The sequence below is a fragment of the Chiloscyllium punctatum genome, chromosome 44 (assembly GCF_047496795.1).
Source record: "Chiloscyllium punctatum isolate Juve2018m chromosome 44, sChiPun1.3, whole genome shotgun sequence".
Lineage (NCBI taxonomy): Eukaryota > Metazoa > Chordata > Chondrichthyes > Orectolobiformes > Hemiscylliidae > Chiloscyllium > Chiloscyllium punctatum.
In genome coordinates this window covers 29,647,948-29,673,405 of record NC_092782.1, presented here as the reverse complement: position 1 = coordinate 29,673,405, position 25,458 = coordinate 29,647,948, and the positions used below count along the sequence as shown (strand labels likewise).

Below are 25,458 nucleotides of genomic sequence, written 5' to 3'. Positions count from 1 at the left end.
AACATTATGCCATCATTGATCAGCCAAATTATCCATTCCATCCGAAATAGAGTCAAGGATGTCAATGAATTTTTCTTTTAATTAAAATTGTTGGTCTCCAGAAAGTCAAAGCCTCAGTACCCAAAATAGAAAATTCCCATCGAACACAAACTGTCAGCATTGTGTATTCCCATGGTAACATCTTGTTTTTGTGCACTTAGTACAAATCTTTGCCTGCTTTTAAATGCTGCAACCATGTGAATCAATACTTTAGCACAAAGTAACGGACCAGAAACTCCCCTATTCCACCATTAGTGACCTATCATTCTGATCCCACTGGAATTTGTGGGATCGGTATGAGGCTAAGTCTTTGGCATGGATACTGGCACTAACAGTAGCATTTCTAGTGCCCATCTGTCCATGTCCAAAGAAATGTGTGTCTTTGCTTCTATCTCAGTATTTTTTTTTAACTGTGGAACATTCCTTTCAGTTTCCTTTACAGGCAAAGGGGATGATTGATACAGCATTGCTTTAAAAGTAAGGGCACTAGGTTGATTGCTTGGCTTAGATACCACCTGAAGGACATAGGGAAACTGACATGCTCTCGTTGACTTGGCATATCAGGTGCTACAGAAATTCTGAGTCTCAATGGAGAGCAGGAAACTTCCAATTTTAGTGAGCCTCTGTGAGACCCACTCTCTAGCTCTCAGTTGCCTTGAAAGATGTTATTTTCTTGGGATTTGTGATAACAAAGACCATTAGAACCTCAAATAATATCGGTGCATCTTGTTCGATTATCAACACCACTGGAATAGTCGTGCTATCTACATCATGCAGTGTGGATAGTGGAAAATTAATATTGGGCATTTTCAGTCCTGAACTAATAGTGTAAACTTTACATTATACCTCCAAATATTTGCATTGCTCAAAATGAGAATGCTGCATAAAAATCTAAGAAATATACTTGTAATTTCATATTAATAGGATTCCTTCATTGAATAATAATCCATTGTGAGCTGTTGCAGAATGATTTTCCTCTGATATTTCCAAGGCACAAATCAAAGGATAAAAGGATAAAGGCTCATGGCACAAAGTTCCTCTCCACTAGCACTACATCAAAATCTCTAGTCCTGGATGAGAAGATCGAGCACAAGAACATAAATGCATTTATAATGAGTTTCCTCACTTCCCTAGGTCTACTCTTGGTAGAGGCCAAAACATGCAGCAGCCACAGCCTTAATGTTTACAGTATTGTTGTGTAAGGGTGGCAAGGGTTTACAGTATTGTTGTGATAGGGTTAATGATTAAGAGTGTCTCAAATACCACTGTGTCATATAGCCTTGGAGAGGGAATAGCTAAGGATCTTGAGAATCTAAGATCTTCCATCTGAGTCTGAGTCTGAGTCTCTATAACAATGCTTTTCATATTAATGCCAACACTTACTTGTTTGCTATGAATGAGCTACATTTTTTTAAGATTGGACAATCAAGTACTTTTTTCTCTACCACACAAGACCAAGTAGGTCCTGCTGACTTCTACTAGGAAAGACAGTGATGACAGCTGATAGCATTATTAGCAATGGTAATGATTCTGAATCTTGCAACACTTAAGGCACAATCCATTGGATCAGACACCTATCAGCAATCAAATGGTATGCAAATTTATCAGCAGAGTCCATAGTATCAGGACAATAGGCGACATAGAGACATTGGACAAAAACCAGAAGGACCCAGAGCTGGAAATTATTATGGCTGCAACATGGCTGTCAAACTTGCAGCAACAGTAAACCTCCATTATTTGTTTTTGGATGAAAAATGTTTTCTGGAAGTCCTTCTATTGACTGCTATTAGAAAACCCCTTCCCTCTATATCCAAGTCCCTTCAGCAGAGTTCACATCTGATATAATTTGCATAGCAGTTCAAAAAAAATAATGTATATTCATATAACTGGGGCTGATATAGATAACAACAATGTATTCTTAGCAGTGTTTGAACACATTAACTGATTCAGATTCTCAGTAATGAGCTCAGTAATGAATTTATTGACACGAGAAATCTGTGCTATCCTTGTCTTCTTATTCAATGCACTAATGTGGAAAAGCAAATAAATGTACATTACTCATGGAATGATGTATGACTTATTCTCCCATTGAGTTCCTATTAAGATAAACATCTTTGCTAACTGAAGCATGCAGTACAAAAAAAAGTATAAATAATCAGGATCCAAACAAAACAGTGCCTTTAGAATTTATAAATACAGTTACATCAGATATAATTAATAATCATCATAAAGACTCAAAACAAAATCCAGAACTTTTAATTTAGCTGTCTGTTAATCATAACTGTTGGTATTAGCTATCTTCTTTGCAGGATCATACATACTGGTGAATTTTTAATGATATCATTTTACAAGTAATACTATCAGAAACTTTTTAAAATAATTTGTTCTTCATAACATAGATCATAAGTATGCCTATTGTTTTGATAGATGGGCCAATAAAATCTTTGAACATTTTAAACTATGCCTTATTTTATCAGCTTGCAAATGTTTGAAGTTACATTTTATGAGTTATTGTAATAATATGGTATATCAATTCATACAATATATTTTTCGTGAGTTTTGTCTCACATCTTTCTTTTTTTTGCATGGAATTGATTACATTAGCATTGAGTACCCATTATATAATTCTACAGATTGAATTAGTGTGTCAATTGGATGCCTGACTTACCGTAGTTGTCTTTATTCGCCCACCTGGCTGTGTGCAGGTCCAGCCTGATTTATTCATTAACAAATTGCAACCTTCTCCTTCCAAACACGGAAGCATTTCACACCATTGTCTAGTCTTTACAATTCGTGCTGTAAAACAAAGAATGATTTGTATCATTCCAGTGAAAAAAAACTTAGCCCCCTCATTTATTTTGAAAGGAAGTACAAGTCAGATACTGTGGGTAGAGACATAAAGACGTTTTTCCTTGACTAAAGTTGAGTTTGATTGTTTCTCCATTTCTATGCTTTCCTATTCTGTGTTTATGTATTCCATGTAGTTAGTCGAGAGTGAGGAGAGGTGTGGGATCTGTTGTTAGACCTTTGTAAAGACAGGGCGCAACATTCTTGGCACAGGCATTTAACAATGTCTACCATGGACCATGAGAAGCCATTAGCATTTCCACCAAAACAATCGTCCTTGTGACCCCTCAGGGAAGACTGCAAACTTCAATGCCAAAATCAGTTCATGAAATGGAATCAAATCCATTAGGAATTAAGATGAAACTCAGCAATTTATGTAATTTTATCCTGCAACACCTTAATTTACATTGAAAGTCTTGCCAATAACAAAGTTGATATATGCATATACACCGACATACATATGTACACATTTGATGTTGATTCTGGGTGGAATAACCACAACTAATTGACAAAAATAACTGCATGAATGGATTATCTTTTTTTTATAATGGTATAACATAATAGCAGCTTGGATTTCCATCCCCTAGGTGAGGTAGCAATGAATCATTAATACCGATGCTTTTGGCTATGTAATATTGTCACTAACTTACCCTAATTTCCTTCCAGATTGCTCATTTTCAAGATTTGGAAATGCCAGTATTGGACTGGGGTGTACAAAGTTAAAAATCACACAACACCAGATTATAGTCCAACAGGTTTAATTGGAAGCACTAGCTTTCGGAGCGTCGCCCCTTCATCAGGTGGTTGTGGAGGACACAGTTGTAAGACCTAGAATTTATAACAAAAGTTTAGTGTGATGGAACTGAAATTATACGTTGAAAAATACCTTGGTTGTTTGTTAAGTCTCTCATCTGTTCGAATACCATGATAGGTTCACTTATTTCATATGTAAATCACAAAAACTTTTTTAAAAAAGGTACATTCTCAGGTTAACTGTAACAATTGGTGTTAGCCAGACAATATGTTGAAGGTGTTAGCCCCGTGTTCTCTCTCTGTGCTATAATGTTTAGACTGATTCTAATCTAAAAAGTGAGATAACAGAGTTTTACATGAATTCATGCAGTTTTTGAGCTAAGTGCGATGTAACTCTGCAAGTACAAATTCACCCCACGACCGTATATGTGTGCATGTGGGTCTTTGTGTGTATGTGTGTATGTATCTGTCTGGGGTGTGGGTTGTGAGTGTGAGAGAGAGTGTATATGTGTGTGCATAAGTGTAGAGTGTCTAAGTCTGTGAGGGGATGCATGTGTGAGTGTGGGAATGTGTGTGTCTGTAAGGGTGTGTGTCCTACAGACACACACCCTTACAGACACACACATTCCCACACCCACACACGCATCCTTTCACAGACTTAGATCACTCTACACTTATGCACACACATATACACTTTCTCTCACACTCACAACCCCCCACCCCAGACAGACAGACAGACAGACACACACACACACAAACACACACAAAGACCCACATGCACACATATACATATACGTTTGTGGGGTGAATTTGTACTTGCAGACTTACATTTTACTTTGCTCAAAAACTGCACACGGACTTACATTGTACTTTGCTCAAAAAGAGAACACGGGGGCTAACACCTTCAACATATTGTCTGGCTAACACCAATTGTTTCAGTTAACCTGAGAATGTACCTTTTTTAAACAAGTTTTGTGATTTACATATGAAAGAAGTGAAACTATTATGGTATTCGAACAGATGAAAAATTCAACAAACAATCCAGGTATTTTTCAACGTATAATTTCAGTTCCATCACACTGTAAACTTTTGTTATAAATTCTAGGTCTTACAACTGTGTCCTCCACAACCACCTGACGAAGGAGTGGCGCTCTGAAAGCTAGTGCTTTCAATTAAACCTGTTGGATCATTTTCAATGCAGTTTGAAGGAGGAATCCTACTTCTCATGTACTTACCAACATTGAGAGGGAGAAAAACCCAATTTATGGCATAGCCTTTAAAAAGACTGTGGTCAGTTAAATGGGAGCATCATTTTTCCCCAAGAACATCTGCAGTAAACTGAGGGAATGTGAGCATCTGGGAGTTCTGCATGATTCTCAGATGAACCACTGGATATTTCTTAAGGAGAAACCAGAAGAGAACGTTTGTTTGGCATTAAAAGCATGAAGATCCAAGTGCAGTTGCATGAGGCAAAGTGCCAAATGCACCCAAAGCACTTCCACCACAGCAAGAACTTCCACAAAGGAAAAAAAATGCAACAACCATATAATGCTAGCAATGGTAAGTCTGAGGACTTTCACCAATAAACAATATCTAATACTCAGGGATCCTCTTGAACACTTTTATTTTTATTTTGTTTTATTTTATTTTTCATTATCTATGTGTGCAGGTTCTAACTGAGATCATCCTTTATCATAGCAAATATTTGATGACTTCTATTCAGAATCACACAACTAAATTAATGTCTGTCACACAATATTCAAGGATTTAAGGAAAAAATGTTCTATGTTAATTTAGCCTTAGCTCATCTGGAGAGAAATTCTGATCTCATATTTGTGCCATACCTAAGGTTATCATTTTACACCTTTGTAACATTATTCAACTTTACTCCCATCTCAGTTCATCTGTTTCATCCACATCTTTGTTACTCTTGACTCAACTGTACCAACACACAACCAGCTGGTCTCCTAAATTCCACTTTCTGTAAACTTTAAATCATCCAAAACTCTGCTGCCCATCTCTTAACTTGCAGCAAGTTTCATTCTGCTGTCACCCCTATGCTTACAGAACTTCACTGACTTCTGATCAGGTAACATCTTGATTTTAAAATCATCATCCTTGTTTTCAGGTTCCTCCATGGCCTTGCTCCTCTCTAATCTCTTCCAGCAAAGCAACCCTTCAAGATATCAGCACTCCTCTCAGTCTAGCCTATTGTGTACTCCCCTCATATCTGCTCCAACAATACAGGTTGTGCCTTCAATTCCTTCTGCCCCAAGCTCTGGAATTCTGTCCCTCAACTCCGCATCAATCTAGTTCATTTTGTGCCTTTAAAACCCTCCTTAGAAAATCTTTCTTTGACGAGACTTTGGTCATCTGACCTAATATCTCTTTTGTGGCTCGGTGTCCCAGCTGTTTTGTAATTCTGCAGTAAAGTGTTTGCTTCATTATATTAAAGACACTATTTAAAGGTAAGCTGCTTTTAGTATCTTAGGATGCTTGGGAAGAGGATGACATCAATGCCTCTAATTCTGTTAACATTTGACTTCTTTTCCCTCAGAAGAGAAGATGGCTTACTACCAAAGCCAAAAACATACAATCACAGTGGAAGTAACATTAGCAAAGAAAACCACGAGCATACTAGAAGTGGGGTTGTAAATTGGGACAGGCAGATGCATACTGAGCTGTCACATGACCAAAGTATAATTGCAGCATACAGAGTATCTGGTATAGACATACAGGATACACGATAAGGTCAATGTTGCGCACTACCTAAACTTTAACAGAATGAAAGCTGTTCCTGTTTCTAAATTTGGGTAGTGGTGATGTTGATGAACAGATGCATTTGGCATTTGCTCCTTGTGATTGTGAGAACCTTAGTACAGGATGACATTTCCTCAGCTTGTTTGAATAGGCACTTGGTAGTGTTGAACTTGAATACTGCTGAAAAAACGGTTTTATTGTCAAAATGTTTCACCTTGTTCCCTTGAGGCCAAATGCGAGAACACCAAATTTCAAACAACCTCAAATTACTTCAAATGATCTGCACCCTCCCATCATAATTTGTCATGATCACTTGAAATTTGACCTCTTCCAGTTGTTTGGGTTTTAAAGCCTTAGCAATATGTCTCCCTTTTCAGCAATATTTTGTCTGACAAGATCACTTGCGACCTTCATGATCTGTCTGGCAGTGATTATGGTGAGTCTGACTAAGTGATCATGCTGACGCACAGAGATGGGGGTGGGAGTGATAATGATGCAAATCAGAATTGCAACATTTGGAAAGAAGGTTGTATGGTGTGTAACAAAACATACTTAATAAGAACAAGCTTTGAAAAACAAAACAGAAATAGGAAACAAAGAAAGTTATCCTGGATTGAATTAAAACCTGATTTAAGATGACAAAATTACATACTGCGTACTAGAAATTTCTTAGAAACTGTGGTTGCAAGTCGCACATCTCAAATCCAGCAGAATATAGAGAGATTCACTGGCAGCTTTAATAACATTTTCACACTTTTTGGCTGAATTTGCAAAGAAGGTCTGGGTGGGGATCGGAGGTGAGTGGTGCAGGAAGGGAGGGGAGCAATCTGACACCAGTGATCATTGTCATAGATCACACATCTCTTGTTGTTAATATCATGATTCTGACCCTGGAGTTACTGCCAGATGAATGATGTTGGGTCACAAGCTGCTACACATCTACAAGAGGCAGGTTGACAAAATTAAGGGACCTGGGATTTTCAGTTGCTCAGCAGACATCCCAGAATGGGCCCAGACCAACTTGTGAAGATCTGGTTAAGAAGAATGTGGGGGAGATATGGTCCACATTTCAACCCAGGCGAGACTCCCAAAGCCTCAGCAGAAAGAGTTACTGGGTCACACCATCCCAAGAAGGAGATTGTCCCTCCAAGATCACATGCAAATAGCTATGAGTGCTTTAAAAGTAAAAACAAGTGATAATTATATCATTTAAAAACTGTCTGTACTGATGGGGAGCACTGAATGGATGGACATGAGGACATTTCAAGAGATGTTTAAGGACACAAAAGTGGAGTAGGTTCTGGAGATGTACACGAGTTGTTTCAATCTGTGAATAGATCTGTTCCCAAGTAAGGAATTACTTTCTTTTCATCATGTTGGTGGATGAAAAACTTACCTGGCCTTTCTTTCCCTCTGTCTCCATTTTCAAAGTGACAGCTCCCAGCTCAGCCAGTGGGCACTCTGATCACCGAATACTTCAGGCGTTTCTCATGTGCCCCCCAGTCCTGACAGCTTGCCTGCTCTGTGTAATTGGGTGACAAGCACACTTGCTGGCCTTTAATTAGCCATTCCTTTGAAAATAGTGGTGACCATATCTGAAACACATCCTCTTTGGCTCAGTGGTTAGCACCGCTGCCTCACAGCACCAGGGACCTGGGTTTGATTCTAGTTTTGGGCAAATGTCTTGTGTGGAGTTTGCACATTCTCCCCGTGTCTGCGTGGGTTCCCTCCAGCTGCTCTGGTTTCCTCGTACAGGCCAAAGATGTGCAGGTTAGGTAAACTGGCCATACTAAATTGCCCATAGTGTTCAGGGATGTGTAGGTTAGGTGCATTAGTCAAGGGTAAATATAGGTTTGGGTGGGTTACTGTTCGGATGGTCGGTGTGGACTTGTTGGGCTGAAGGGCCTGTTTCCACACTGTAGGGATTCTATCAAAAAAAATCACAGAGTCATGTCCCAGAACTTCTCTCCACTTTGAGTTTCTGTCACCTGGATAAAGATTTTGCCCTTTGTATTTGTAAAGCTGCCCACTAGAATCAATGTTTATATTTGTAATGGTTATGTCCATCAATCCAGCTTTCTCCAGAGCTGGTTCTGCAACCTTGAGAAATAATTACTAAATTTCAATTGCTCTAATTGAATGAGAAGGAAATTCTGATGTGTCCACAGGAAGGAAAGCAACTTCAAAGGTCTGCTAACAATGAGAAACTGAAAAAAAAGATTCCAAGTTAAAATATCTTGAAGTGGGGCAAGATCAGCTGTACAGTCAATAGCCATGCAGGCTGATGGGCCACAAATAAAAGGACAAAGTGGCGCAGAAAGTTCAAAGGAAAGAATGCTGCACCTGACTAAGGCCTCAGACTCCTGAGAAACAAGGACACTTCCAATTGCCCCATAGTCTCCAGGGATATGCAGGCTAGGTGGATTAGCCATGGTAAATGTGGGGTTACAGGGATATGATGATTGAGGGGGGGGGGGGGTGCAGGGGCTGGGTCTGGGTGGGATGCTCTTCAGAGGGTCTGTGTAGACTCAATGGGCTGAATGATCTCTTTCCATGCTGTAGTAATTCTTTGATTTTACAGACAAATGTAATGATACTGAAAATTGTCAGTTCCTCTTTGATAGCAACTTCACTTCCAGCATAACATGTTTTATTTACTGAGCGAACAAACCTAACAGCCAAGCTGCTGCTAAACAAAAAAGTATTTACAGCAATTCTGTTGCATTCCACTTCACATCTTTTTGTTGAATAGAACTTTTATATGCTTAGCTAATGCTAATTAGTCATTTTACTTCCCAGCTTTCTGGTTTCAGCTCATACATTAACAAACTGCAAGAGGAAAGGTTGGCACATCTTTCTGAATATATAATTTCTGACATCGAGTGAAAGTGTGACAATAAATAGATTGGTGTTTTGCTCATGTATTGGTCTTCAAACAGCAAGGACAAAAAAATCTATTCGAAGATTTTCAATGGTCTTGCACATTGTGAGACATGCGATGTGGTGATTTATAATAAAAGCAATGTGATACCAAGTTGCAAGAATCAATAATGAGACCACTGATTGTAAACAGTGTTATGCCATGTGACGCATCATCTATTCTTCTTGTCCAGGCATTTACTACGGTAACTGAACAAGAAAAGATGTGTTTAATTATCTAGTATTCTGGGACATTAACCAATATTTCTGGAGGTTGAATTTCATGGCTGGTCACTTCCATCAATCTGTATGTCTTTAGCCATGTCTCGTGTTTTCCCATGTTCTCTACTGCAAGCCCCACACACCAGACCTTGTCATCACATGCTACTACCAATGTCAGTTACTAATAGTCCCCATTAGCAGTTATTGATTCTCCCAGGCTGACCTTTACCCATTCCTCTGTCTTCCCAACTGGTTCTCTCTCTCTTTCTCTTGGTTCCAACTCCTCCCGATTTTATTCTGCATTCCAAAATTCACAGATTCAATAATACCTGTAATGTTTATATATTCCAGTGCCAGGAATTCACTGGAGCAGTGTTGACTAGAGACCCATATTGGGATAATGTAAAATCCTCAGCACAGCTGATTTTGTGAGATTTGCCCAGGAAATTGAATATTGCAATAAGCAATTCTCCTGTATCCTCCAACATTTAAAACTTAAAAGGGACCTAAGGGGCAACTTATCCACACAGAAAGTGGTGCGTGTATGAACTGCCAGAGAATGTGGTGGAGGCTGGTACAATTACAACATTTAAGAAGCATCTGGATGGGTATTTGAATAGGAAGGATTTAGAGGGATATGAGCCAAGTGCTGGCATATGGGACTAGATTAGTTTAGGATATCTGGTCGGTATGCAGGAGTTGGACCAAAGGGTCTGTTTCCATGCTGTACATCTCTATGTTTGGGTAAGTTCATGGAGGGAAAGGTTTAGAGGGAAATGGGCCAAATGCTGGCAAAAGGGATGAGAGTAATTTGGGAAATCTAGTCAGCATGTACTGGTTGGACTGTCGGATCAGTTTCCATGTTATATGACTGCATGACTCCAAAAGACTCTGTTATCATTTGAAAGGTCAATGCAAACGGCAGGAAGTGACATGTTGGAGCTTTGTATCTGCGTCCAGCTGTAAGGAGTGGCTTCCTGTGTTTGAATAGCATCTGGGACTGTGGCCCTGAGAATTTTACAGCTTTAAGGAAGGCTGTTTGAAGTATGTTACAAGATGGGGAAGGGTAACAACAGACACTGGTAGCACTAGGCATCTGGGAAGGGGATTCTGGATTAGTGGTGCTGGAAGAGCACAGCAGTTCAGGCAGCATCCGAGGAGCAGTAAAATCGATGTTTCGGGCAAAAGCCCTTCATCTGGGAAGGTGAGTCACTTTCTGACTGAATGGTGAGAATTCCACAAAGTGGAAGGGGCCATTCCCAGTTTCCTAATATACAGAACCATGGCCTCAGCAAATAGCATTCTTCCCAAATTGTGGGAAATGTCTCAACTCCGGATTTTACTGTGGCTTTGGCACATGATGTTTGATTGCATTTGGGAGGAGCGGTCAGTGTGTGGGAGTACTTAAAGAAGAGGCTGTGAAAGCACCAATGAGTGAAGAGAAACTACTAGGTAACAGGCCCCTCAGCTGGGCAATGTTCTGGGATCTCGCAGCACAGGAGGCAATCTTGGATGCAGAAATGGTATCTGAGGTAGAACAACTCAGGGTCGAAAAATGTGGCACTGGAAAAGCACAGCAGGTCAGGCAGCATCCCAGGAGCAGGAGAGTTGACTCAGAGTAGAGCTTGAAGGACCAGTGACATGAAGGGCCTGGTGAGATCTAGGTACAGCTTTGGTGCTTCGTATGGGTAATTCAGCTGGTGGTGAGTAAAAGGTGACAAGTTGATAAAGTCCTCAATGGACCTCCTCATACAGCATTTACTTAGTGAGATAGCAAGAAGGAAAGAAATATTTCTCCATGGCCGATTCACCCAATTATGTCTTCTTCTACGTGGTTAAAACCAGCTTCAGAGTCAGTGCATGTGAAAAGCAAACATGAAGTGCAAGTCTATATGTATAAACATTACATAATATTTTCAAATACCACAGAATGCAGCCAAAAAAGGATCTATTTTATCTATAATTCCGTTCCACTGTCATTTTTGGATTTAGTGCAGCATCATTACCACAATCCTCCAAGGGATTAAGTCAAAATGTGACAGACTGGATAACAGATTGCCTATACCACCATCTCCAGATAGGAAGCAAAGTTCAGAAATACAGAATGCCATTGAAATACACATACTAATAAAGCACAACGGAGCTAGTAAAAGGTATACCATGACTTCTCAGTCTAATTGCATTTCTATTTAACTGATGGTATGATCTTTTTGTGATGCTGAAATCTGAGAAATAAATAATTATGTTTGAAAATCCTATTTGTCAATAATGGGAATTGTGGCGCTAAGATTCTGCCAGAAAGCAAACCTCCCCAACATGCATCGACTGTGGCAGGTCATGAGGTGCCTGTGTCTCCTGGATTCAGAGTGTTGAGTGTGTTTGTGAAAGACCTGAAAGGCAATAAAGTATTTCTTCAATCTTGACAATATCAATAAACCCTGTCATCCTGATTGTGTTAGCAATCTTTTCCAACACGATCCAGTGACACCTAATAGCAACACCTCAGAGTGCTGCTTTCTATAACATTGCCATCTCCAATCAATAGTTTTGGGAAAACAATAACCTTTGTGGCCAAACAAGCTTCAGATTTTTCTACTTCTAATGTTTTCCAGCAAAGGAATGAGTTAATCCATAAAACACATTATTGATGACACATGTAGTTTGTCTGCAAATATAAGCAAATACAAGATCTGGCAATGACATAAATCAATGGTCGTAGAACTTGACGTCCAATTCGTGAAAAAAACACCAGTGGAAAAGTGGAACAGGGGATTAAAGATCAAGAGGTTTATATATGGGTTAGGTAAATTATTTTGCTGCTTTTGCATCCTCTGTCAATTAGGCACAGACACAAACAAAGCTGCCACCTGTTTGCCTCTGCAAACAGTATATCACAATGCTCTAAATGTGTTACACTCCCTGGAAAATGACTAACATCCGAGAAGAATAAAATCTGTAACAATGTAGATGCCAGCATGACTTTTTAAAGTGGAATTATAAAGGCTTCAGAATGTTTCCCAAACAATGTGTGCACGTTTAACACCACCATTTATGTTCTTGTATGAATGTTCACAGAGATATCATCCAAAAACTAAAACATTTAGAAAAATCTGTTGCAGAACCACATTAGTTGCTTCCCTCTCTTCTCTTCACCTGCAGTAAAACATGTTCAAAATATCCTATGTCGCTGACTTTGCAGATAAACTCACTGCACCTGTGCATTGTATTGAGCTGTACTTGTTGAACTTGCAAGATAAAAACATATTTTATGTTAAAACACCGCAGTTCAATGTAGCTCTCTCTCCTCATTAAGTATCATAATAATTAACAGAATCATTCATAAATCCTGTGGATTATCTCCTTTTATTAGGTCTTGCATGATTTTGCATTTACATTACTTTATTTAAACAGACTTCAATGTCAATGTCAATCAGGACAAACCAAGTTGTATGCTCTAAATAGATTTTCTTTTATCCTATTTAGTTTCTATGCTAGAAAATGAATGAGCTGAAAAATGTGTTGCTGGAAAAACGCAGCAGGTCAGGCAGCATGCAAGGAGCAGGAGAATCGACGTTTCAGGCATAAGCCCTCCTTCAGGAATCATACCCAAAACATAGATTCTCCTGCTCCTTGGATGCTGCCTGACCTGCTGTGCTTTTCCAGCAACACATTTTTCAGTTCTGATCTCCAGCATCTGCAGTCCTCACTTTCTCCTAGAAAATGAATGATCATACATGTAACAATTCTGCTGTGTAATGTACTGGTGTTATCTCAATTGTGGTGTTGGAGAAAATGTATCTTAGAAATATTGGGTGAGAAAAATGTTGAGTCTGTTTATAGGATCATAGAAACTAGGCACAGGAGTAGGCAATTCAGTCTCCTGCTCCGTTACTCAATAGGAATATGGCGGATCCTCTATCTCAATAGCATATTCCCACTTTTTCCCCCAAATGAAGCCATTTGAAATTTAAATGTTTATCTATCCCTTTCTTGAAAATATTATTTATAAAATCAAGAAGGGTAAACAGACAAGATGTTTTCCCTGGGGTGGAGGGGGGAACTCTAAAACTAGAGGACATAGATTTAGGGTGAACGGGGAAAGATTTAAAAGGGAACTAAGAGGCAACTTTTTCACGCAAAGGGTGGTGTGTGTATGGAATGAGCTGCCAGAGGAAGTGGTGGAGGCTGGTACAATTATAACATTCAAAAGGCATCTGGATGGGTATATGAATAGGAGTGGTTTAGTGGGGTATGGGCCAAGTGCTGGCAAATGGGACTAGATTGATTTCGGATATCTGGTCGGCATGGATGAGTTGGACCGAAGGCTGTTTCTGTGTTGCACCTCCTTATGACATTATGAATCTATATTCAGAGAGTTGGACTCAACAGCCTTCTATGTTAGAGAATTCCACAGATTCACAATCCCTTGAGTGAAGAATTTTTGCCTCAATTCAATCCAAAATGACTCACCCATATCCTGAGAGAACAGCCATAGCATTAAAACCTACAAACCAACATAAAGTGAATTATGACATTAAATGTGCATTCAAGTAGTATTGATGAAGAAGGAACAATGAAAATTTTGAGACATTGGGGATCATGATGCTCAGTTGTACCATCACAGAAAATCTTCAATGGACCAATTATTCTTTCACTGCACATCAACTTTTGTTGGTATGTGTTCGTAATTCTTTTTTAAATGGGAATCAAGCATTGTTTCTCATTTATTCTGGCAGGAGTATTGTGCATCTTTGACATAACATTTACAGGAAGCCTTTTGATGATATAGTTGTATAGTTTGATAACGTTTAAAAATCATGTCAAATCAGGGGGTTTTTTTAAGTCACTGGAAGCAGATAATGATGTGTTCTGATCATTTATTTGGCAGAGGTCCATGCTTTCTTTTATAGAAATGTGTTCACTAATTTGGTTAAAAATCACACAACTCTAGGATATGGTCCAACAGGTTTGTTGGACTATAAGCTGGTGTGTGATTTTTAACTTTTTCCACCCCAGTCCGACACTGAAACCTCCACGTCTTCATTGATTTGAGTGAGATGACTAATGGGGGTGACCAGAGAGGCTGCTCACGCTTTTTGCTTGTTTCGAAAGGGGTATAGTTTCCGAAGTAGCCTGACTCATGCCTTCCTTATAGCTATCCACTTAGATGTGTATGATAGGAAATGTAAGGCTTCGCCCCAAGATGAGATGTGCCTTTTTCTAAATAGTAATGAAAGACTGTACATCTCAAAACAATGGATGTTTTTTAAGGGACTGGACCAAAAGTAAAGTTGATGAAAAAAATCACCATGATTTTTAAAATTAATGGAGCAGCTTTGACATGGTCTACTCTGCTCCTGTTCCTTATGCTGTTAAATAATACGTGGAAAATCACCATCTGAATACAGCCTCTGGACAGTTCTCGGTGAGCAGATGGAAACTGTGAGGTCTTTCCAAAGTAAGATATTTTGGGAAGTGTCAGAGTTGATCCTTCTTCCTTCATGTCGTGATTGTGAGAGTCATTCCCTCAAGTTTTTTTTTGTTATTCCATTTTTCGGTCATTTGATAATTACAGGATTAATGTTCTCCTGAATCAACAGATCGAACTTCAGTTGAACAGTCCATACTGAAGGTGACATGCTGACACTTCAATACTCTCTCATTCACGGGCTGTTGTGATAATGTAGACAATGAGTGCAAAATCTAGTTGGCATGCAAAGCTAAACTGAAAAGATATTCAACCAATTGAACGATTTTGACAATTGGACACTTTCCCTTCATAAATCAAAACCACACTGCGGGAAACTTGCATTTAGCTTGGTATTTTAATGCAAGAAAAACCCCTCATTTTACCAGCCAATGTTTATTATTACAAGGCCATTCATTGTGATTTAATGTGTAAAATATGCAAAACATTTTATTACACCAATGAAAGAATAACAGAAACTAACATAATTCATTTAATAAGCTTTATTCACAGTCTTCATTTCAAAAGCATTTGGATTTCAAATATGTTTCCTCGATACACATGAGAAATAAAAGTATTTAGCTCATTTTTAATTTGCTCTGTGTGAAAGCATGTTTATTTTGTCTTTGATCCATCTTCACATTTTAGCAGGCTGTGAACTACCTTTCAAAGATTCTTTCTGACCACATTTAATTTCTAATTAAATCACTTGAAGCATTGTTCAATGAGTATAAATTTGAAATGATTATGATCACACAATCTACAGCACCACCATCACCACCTGCTTCCCCACCCTCCATCCCGCAATACTTATCTTGAAGTCTCAGTCCATGAGACAGATGGCCTGAAATTGTGTCTCATTTTTGGACTTGCCTCTGGAGATTTGGCAAGAGATGGCAGCTCAAAAAGAGAACTAAGAAGATGCATAATCTCACAACAATGGATTATAATACACAGGGGTCAGTACGGTGGCTCAGTGGTTAGCACTGCTGCCTCACAGCACCAGGGATCCGGGTTCGATTATAGCCTCAGATGACTGTCTGTGTGGAGTTTGCACGTTCTCCCCATGTCTCAGTTTCCTCCCACAGTTCAAAGATGTGAAATGGTCATACTGAATTCCCGATAGCGTTCAGGAATGTGTAAGTTGTGTGTATTAGTCAGGGGTAAACGTAAAGTAATAAGGTTGGGGAATAGGTTTGTGTGGGATACTCTTTGGAGGGTTGGTGTGGACTTGTTGGACCGAAGGGCCTCTTTCCACAGTGTAGGGATTCTATGACTTACAGATATTTTTAACTTCGAAGTTTTTTTCAACAAACGACATACAAGCCAAAAGATCACTGAGAATGTAAGTTCAGTGGCTGTCTACAGAATCCTTGCGTAGATTAAACTAAGTTCGAAGAGAAACCATATGACCTAAACAGTGTCATAGGAAATTCCACAGTAACAGTTTGAAGGGAGAGGTATCATTCCAAAAACTGAACTATAATCTCCAGTCGCTCAATGTCCTCAAATTCACATGGTCCACCTCGGATATCTCCCTCCGCTTTCTTGACCTCACCATCTCGTGCAACAGTCTTCAGATGGATGTCTACTACAAACCTACAGACTCTCATAACTACCTGGACTAAACCTACTCCCACCCAGTATTCTGCAAGACATCCATCTCATTCTCATAATTCCTCTGTCTCCACCGCAAATGGTCTGACGAGGAGCTATTTCATCCTCGAGCATCCCAAATGTCCACCTATTTTGAACAACGTGCTTTTCCTCCCTTCATCATTCAGACACCCTCCGTTGTACCACCTCCATTTCCCGTTTCACTGATCTAACCCCCCCCAACGCAATAAAGACAGAGTACCCCTTGTCCTCACTTACCACTCCACCAGTCTCTGCATCCAACGCATCATCCCCAAACACATCTATCAACTTCAAATAGACCCCACCACCAAGAATATCTTCCTCTCCCCATCCCTTTCTGCCTTCCACAACGACCCATTCCTTCTGACAGTCCTTGGTTCACCCCAACCCCGCCCCGAACTCCCAGGTACTTTCCCCTGCAACCGGAAAATCTACCAGTACAGCAACCCCCTCACCTCCACCCAGGGCCCCAAACAGTCCTTCAGGGTGAGACAGAGGTTCACCTGCCTCTCCTCCAACCCAGTTTACTGCATTGGGTGCTCCTGGTATGGTCTTCTCCACATTCTCCACTCACCGAGCATTGCAGCTGGGCCCGCAGGGGCCGACCGGACCTCCCAGTCACCATACATTTCAATTCCCCCAACCACTCCCTTTCCGACATGACCACTCTTGGCCTCTTCCATTGCCAAAACAAACTACACCTCCTACTGGAGGAACAGCACCAGATCTTCCACCTGGGCACCCGACAGCCCAAAGGACTCAACATTGAGTTCTCCAATTTCAAATAACATCCCTCCTCATTCTCCTGACTCCTTTCCCAGCCGCTCTCCCACCCACCCACTGCTCTCTGCACCAACCAGATTCCTTTTTCACATTGAACAATATGGTCGTACCCTCTGCCTGTCTTCACGCACCCCCACTTCACCACCCTGGCCTTGCTTCCCCCTTTATGTGCAGCTCTCCTTACACGCACCTCTCCCCCAGCCATCCTAAAGAAGGGTCACACCCGAAACATCGACTTCTCCACCTCCTGATGCTGACTGGCTTGCTGTGTTCTTCCAGCCTCCTACCTGTCTACTTTGGATTCCAGCATCTGCAGTTTTTTTGTTTCTCATAACTTCCTCACAGCAGAAAACCATCTTTTGTGGATTGTGTCCCAGATTGCAGACTTGGTATGAGATCAAAGACAGTCAGTTCTGGATGGAAAACATTTTTGTCTTTTAGCTTTCTAGGGTTACACAGGAAAGATGGTCAAAAACATTCTGTATCCCTTGATTTATGGATGCCATCCTGGTGACATGCTGGCTTGGCTCTGAATTCCATTTGTGCTAAAGTGTGCTGTGAGGGACACCATTTAGAACTTCCACTGAACTCCTGTATGTGTGCAGGTAAAAAGAAATAAAGTTGTCCACTCTGATTTGAAAACAATTCAGCAAAGCCACTGTTGAAGGAAACTGGACATATTCCTTTCTCCTAACTGCAGAGTCAGAAAACTCTACACCAATACTGAACTGCCAATACAACAGTACCTGAATTACCCACCTTAATAGCTCTACTGTTTCACAATCTATTCAGTATGTACAAGCTAAAGATTGATTCATATATGTTATGTCTTATAGTTGGTGTATGTCTTGTTGGGACAGTGTCTCTTTAAGAGGTGAGTCACATTACTGAGTTATTAGCCAGGATGCAGGCTTGGTTTGAATCTACAGAATATACAGCTATGGAATGAGAACTTCCCTTGTTATATTCTTTTGTTCTGAATGGTACTCAGTAACTGCCCAATACAGAAGAATATATAAATATATTTTGACGTTTACTTTGTGAATACACCTCTCATTTCTGATGTGTGCCACATTTTGTTGCCTTATCCCATGTTTTAGTAAATTATAAACTCCTTCTTTATTTAACTCTTGATTAAACTGGATCCTTATAAATATTAATACATTTGGGCTGGGCAAAGGTATTCATGAGGGAATCTGTGGAGGGATCCTCTATATCTACATTACGTTCCATCAGTTCTTTGAACATAATAGTTCCAGACGTATCCACAGTGCCTAGGAATTACTTCTCTGAATTTCCTCATCTTTAATTATTCATCAAGACAATGGACACAACTATCACAGACATGATAAGTGCTATGTTCAATTGATTCCAAATCCCAGATTGCATAGAGTCTGACAACAGACTGTTTAAAGCCGCGTACTTAGTGGGGAGTGACCAATATCAAATTGTCGCCCCATTATCCACACTCAAACAGGCTAATATCATGTATGGTACATGCGACCAAATCAATAATCATTAAGGGTCAAGCTACAAATTGCTGCACATTTCACATTGCTGCACTTTTGTCCAACACCAATGGGAACCATCCTTAGCACAACTTATGTTTGAAATGCAAGTTTAAATGACCTTGCTCAGAAATCAAATGTCTGACTATTCTGAGATACAAGACATTATTCTTCAGAGAGAGAAGTACAGTGAAGATACATAATGAGCAGGCCTGAAATGTCAACTCTCCTGCTCTTCAGGAGATTGCAGGGAGATTGTTATGCTTTTCCCAGTATGGCAGTTTATCAACTCTGACTTGTCCAGCATCAGCAGTCCTCACTATCTCCCAGTTGCTACAAACCATACTGCGAAGCCTCTTCCAAGGATGCTCATCTTGAGGTCCTCCCTCAACAATGATCTCATGAAGTCTCTTTCCAGCTGCAACCCCCTGGTCATCTCCTCTGCCTTAAAGCTCTTCAACCACATCCTGAAACAATCCCGTTACTACAGCCACGTCTCCTATGAAACCGACTTATCCCCCATGGACAACATTAAGACCGTCTCAATTTGGATCAAACTAGGATAACCGCTACCTACACCAAATCCAAAGCTTCCGAAAGAGACCTGATGAAGGGCTTATGCCCAAAACGTGGACTCTCCTACTCCCCAGAGGCTGCCTGACCTACGGTGGTTTTTCCAGCACGACACCTCATCAACTCAGACGTAGAGTCATAGAGTCATAGAGATGTACAGCATGGAAACAGACCCTTTGGTCCAACCTGTCCATGCCGACCAGATGTCCCAACCCAATCTAGTCCCACCTGCCAGCACCTGGCCCATATCACTCCAAACCCTTCCTATTCATATCCCATCCAAATACCTCTTAAATGTCCCAATTGTACCAGCCTCCACCACTTCGTCTGGCAGCTCATTCCATACACGTACCACCCTCTGTGTGAAAAAGTTGCCCCGTAGGTCTCTTTTATATCTTTCCCCTCTCACCCTAAACCTATGCCCACTAGTTCTGGACTCCCCCACCCCAGGGAAAAGACTTTGCCTATTTATTCTATCCATGTCCCTCATAATTTTGTAAACCTCTATAAGGTCACCCCTCAGCCTCCGGTACTCCAGGGAAAATAGCCCCAGCCTGTTCAGCCTCTCCCTATAGCTCAAATCCTCCAACCCTGGCAACATCCTTGTAAATCTTTTCTGAACCCTTTCAAGTTTCACAACATCCTTCCAATAGGAAGGAGACCAGAATTGCATGCAATGTTCCAACAGTGGCCGAACCAATGTCCTGTACAGCCGCAACACGACCTCCCAACTCCAGTACTCAATACTCTGACCAATAAAGGAAAGCATACCAAATGCCTTCTTCACTATCCTATCTACCTGCGACTCCACTTTCAAGGAGCTATGAACCTGCACTCCAAGGTCTCTTTGTTTAGCAACACTCCCTTGGACCTTACCATTAAGTGTATAAGTCCTGCTAAGATATGCTTTCCTAAAATGCAGCACCTCGCATTTATCTGAATTAAACTCCATCTGGTCAAGATCCTGTCATAATGAACAAACATGTGTATAAATACTAAAAATACCCACTGGGCAGAAGATGCATGCTAGAAATGCAGAAAAAATTACTTGGATAACAGTAAATATTTCAAGAAAATGTAACTAGCTCAGATCATACAAATTTATTATTGACCACGATGTAATATTGCAAAGGTACGGAAACCAGATGAGACCAATGTACAGCAATTAATCATGCATGAAGATGGCGAGGAAACAGACTACAATAATGTTAATGGTGTGGTAATGTTGAGTATCAGCAAATAATGTAAGATAACCAAGTTGTGAGACAAGTAGGGTAGGCAATGGTTTACTGGTATATTTGCTGGACTATTAATCCAGAAATGTGCTGGGTACTTGGGTTTGAATCCTGCCATAGCAGATGGTAGAATTTGAATTCAATAATTATCTCGAAATAAGAGTTTAATGATGATCATGAAACCATTGTCACTTGTCAGGAAAAACCCATCTGGTTCACTAATGTCCTTTAGGGAAGGAAACTGCCATCCTTGCCTGGTTTGGCCTCCAGGCCCACAGCAATGTGATTGACTCTTAACCGCTCTCTGGGCAATTAGAGATGGGCAATAAATGCCAGTCTAGCCAGCAAAGCCTTATCCCATGAAGGAATAAAAGGAAACCAAGTGTAATAGAGAACTCCTTATGCTTCTCCAGAAGCGTAAGCAGATACAGAGTTGTCAGACCTCCAAAGCATTACAATTAAATTTGAAATGTTAATTTTGTAAACCTTTGAAATCCCCTTGAGCCATGCAGAACCATAATAACATCCTTAGGGATACTGTAGTATCACAGCCATTACTTACCCCATTGTTCTGCTGATGAATAGAATACACCATTAACAGAACCATTACCATGAGAAGAAGTACTACAATTACTCAGATGTGCCTAATACAGTCTTCATTCATGAAACACTTGATTCTATACCTTTGTGTGTTGCATAAAAATGGATGAATGTGAATAAACATAGCTGACTTGTTGGGCCGAAGGGCCTGTTTCCACACTGTAAGTAACCTAATCTAATCTAAAAGAAATGAAAATGTGTTGCTGGAAAAGCGCAGCAGGTCAGGCAGCATCCAAGGAACAGGAGAATCGACATTTCGGGCATAAGCCCTTTCCTGAAGAAGGGCTTATGCCCAAAACGTCGCTTCTCCTGTTCCTTGGATGCTGCCTGACCTGCTGCGCTTTTCCAGCAACACATTTTCAGCTCTGATCTCCAGCATCTGCAGTCCTCACTTTCTCCCTGTGAATAAACATATACATGTACAAGTACGCCATCAGCATAATGGAAGGATCAGATTTCAAAATAAGTTAATTTGCTTAAAAGGTCTCAACTAGAAGCTCAAACTTTGCAATCCCAACAGTTTGAAATAACTCATATCATTAAGCTGGAAGAGTCATTTCCCTTACATAAGATTATATAGAGTCATAGGGTCATAGAGATGTACAGCATGGAAACAGACCCTTTGGTCCAAACCATCCATGCTAAGCAGATATCCCAACACAATCTAGTCCCACCTGTCAGCACCCGGCCCATATCCCTCCAAACCCTTCCTATTCATATACCCATCCAAATGTTGCAATTGTACTATGATTTTGTAAACCTCTATAAGGCCACCCCTCAGCCTCCGATGCTCCAGTGAAAACCCCCAGCCTGTTTAACCTTTCCCTATAGGCTCAAATCCTCCAACCCTGGCAACATCTTTATAAGTCTTTTCTGAACCCTTTCAAGTTTCACAACATCTTTCTGATAGGAAGGAGACCAGAATTTGACACAATATTCCAACAGTGGCCTAACCAATGTCTCGTACAGCCACAACACAGCCTCCTAACTCCTGTACTCAATACTCTGACCAATATATGTCTGTAAGAAATTGCAAATACTATTCATTCTTCAGTGTTATGTCATAGAAATCAGCAAGGAGATCATACAAGTCTGTGAATATTGGGGAAGGTTTTTTGTTGGACCCTTTAATGAATCCAGGTAGTGACAATCCTTAGGAAGTCTCAAAATATCTGTTTCGCACACTATATTCACAATGGTTAATTTTACTTGGATTATATCCTTGAGAATAATTTTATTATGCCGCGTACTGTGACATTCTGATTCAGGTATTTCACATTTCCTATCTAACCACCATCTTGAAATCAGCTCATTATTACTTTCTGATTTGCTTCATTTTCTCTCATCCTGATATATTAACTAGGGACTTACACTGTCACAGAACTATATTTTAAAAATCTGGGCTTTCTACCTTGAAGAGGGTATTACTGATTGCTGAATAGCGTGCTGACAAATCATGTTTAAAAGTTATAAAGCGATAACTGGTACTGGACCAACAGACAGCCACAACGATATGTAATGTGTCATTGGACTGGCATTCCATTGACAGTCATAAATCTATCCAGGCCATGGTAAAATCTGCCACAAAAACAAGTCTTTAAGCATGAGAATTGTTTCATTACTTGGGCGGTTCGTTTTCTTCATGGTAGGAGTGAGTGAATAAGAAACTCACAGCACTTGGTGGTATTGTATGACATCCAAGTTATTATTGCTACTTTCTTCCCACTGTGCACATAAAATCCACTTTGCCTTGACATAACAATGGCAGTTTAATTGTAGACCATCTGCTTTGTTTTTCACATTAAGATTATCTCAGGTAGCTGTAATATTAGATTATGAGTAATCTACAAAAATAGCTTACATAGTAATGAGTTTGAACCATGATCGGTTACAAATATGGATGTAATTACTAAACATGCCGCTCATACAAACAGATCTTCATCCTCAGTTGTTACACTTGTCTGGTTTCAGATTTGTACTGAAAAAAAAAACAGTATTCTACTTCAACTTCTTTAATTATCCTCTCACCCAAAGTAATGTTTTACACAACTTTTTATCAATAATAATTCCCTGTTATTAAACTAACTACTAGAAGCTGCCTGAGAACATTATGATCAGTGTTCTTTTTTAGTCCAGTTTACTTGCCTCCTTATGGTTTATGTGTAATTGAGAAGTTGAGTTTCACCATGTGGGGATGGGGGTACAGAGACAATTCCACATTATGAACTTCATGGCAAACCATGCTAATCTACACAACAAGTTATTGTGTCAGGCCACTAACAAAGGAACATACAAATTTAATTTACACACTAATGTTGCATTGTTCAATCTCAGTACTGAGGAGAACTTAATTTGTTGCTTTCACTTCATAAACATCTGTGTCTTTCTTCCTACAGTAATTTATATGTTTTTGAATGCTGCAGTTAATTTAACATCAATCATGGCAAAGCATTTCATATTTCACTAAGTCTGCATGTAGCTGGTATTCGACATGAGGAAATGGCTGATTTAGTTGTCAATAAAAATAATTTACCTGCCTTTATCTGGTTTATTCCTTTCATTATTTCCAATACTTACAGCAAGTTCCCTGCTGATCTTCTCAATTTGAAAAATGCCAAGCTAGTTGCTATAGCCTTTCTTCATAATTTAGTCCGGGTATTATCTTAACAAGTCTCTACTGCACTTGCTCCAGGATCATCATTTGCCTCTTAATAATGAGGATCCTAAGATAGCAGATTTCTAATAATACATCTGCTTTAAGGAAGTAAAGAAAGACTCGTGTTTATAATGAATCTTTCACTACCACAGAGTATTCTAAAGAGTGTTTTATAGTCAATGAAGCCTTCTGTGAGTGCAGTCACTGTTGTAATGTATGGAATTTGGCAGCCAATTTGCAAAAAAAAATCAAGCATCAACAAATATCCAATTTTTTGAGGGGCAAACATAATCCATGAAAGCTGGGATAGACCCTTTCACTCGTTTAACATATTGCACCGAATTCTTTACATCAAACAAAGTGGAGTCTCAGTTTAGCATCTCATCTGAAAATGCCATCTCCAACAGCACAGCACTCCTTCAGTGACGCACTGGAGTATTAGCCTTAAATTTTATGTTTAAGTGCTGAATCCATAACCTTGAGATTCAGGAGCAGAAGTGCTATAACTGAGCCACAGCTGACACTGAATTAAAGATGACTTCTCCAGGGTACAGAATGTTTGTCAGAATTTCAGAAATGGCTCTCAGGTTTTCAATAACTAAAGAAAAATAAATCACATATTACATTTGTGATTGAGTTGAGGAATAAAAGCACCTAGTGACAAAAGACCTATATGGACGTCAAATTAAATTTGATCACACCATATTCTCAGCATCCTTACCAGTGTCAGCACAATCAGAAGAGACCTGTAATAATGTCACGACTCATCTGCTCATCACAATCTGCTCTGCAGGTTCTCAGCTGTGAATCACAGTCATGCGTTATAGAAGCTCTGGTGCCATTAACACTAATAACCAGTGAAGCATAAAATAGATAAACACCAATTGAATTTTTTAAATCCTTTTTAAAATGCCTAATAGGTAGGAAACAAGGGAAACAAATTAGTTAATTAACACATCACAAGTGTGAAAATAGCTCAGTCACCTCACAGAAATACGTTTGTGATTTATTTTTTAATTAGCTCTTCCCTCTCAGTGCATCATAAACAGTTTTTATAAACACACAAAAACCATGCCACTGGTAGTACGCAAAATAAGAGACACATTCTTACATTTACTAGTTCAATTTCACATCATTATAGACTCATCAAAAGGTAATTTAAATAAACAACTGAAATTGAAATTTTAATAAATAGTAAATTCAACAATACACTCTGTAATAACCTAATCCAATGACAATTCATGATTTCATTCCCTTTTGCAAGGTGATATTAACATATAATTTTTGCTAAATTGATGTCTTCATTATTAACAGATAATCTGTTCTGTGCTGAGTACAGAATCTGACAAAAGGAAACTTGAGTAATGGGTGCAGTATGTACTTTTGTCAGGTCAAGTTCTCCAGAAAGTCTAAGAGATGCTGGTTCCAAACATTAACAATGGCTTGCATTTAATAGTG

At 39.7% G+C, this 25,458-nt stretch overlaps 1 protein-coding gene across 8 annotated transcripts in view; it reads right to left on the bottom strand.

Annotated features, from left to right (window-relative positions):
• Positions 1–25,458, bottom strand: part of tafa5a (TAFA chemokine like family member 5a) — a 575,012-nt gene that overhangs the window by 213,988 nt on the left and 335,566 nt on the right. For all 8 annotated transcript variants that reach the window (XM_072562568.1, XM_072562572.1, XM_072562571.1 and 5 more), the window contains exon 3: positions 2,708–2,835. In XM_072562568.1, coding sequence (XP_072418669.1) covers positions 2,708–2,835 — 128 coding nt within the window. The remainder of the gene's footprint in view (positions 1–2,707; positions 2,836–25,458) is intronic.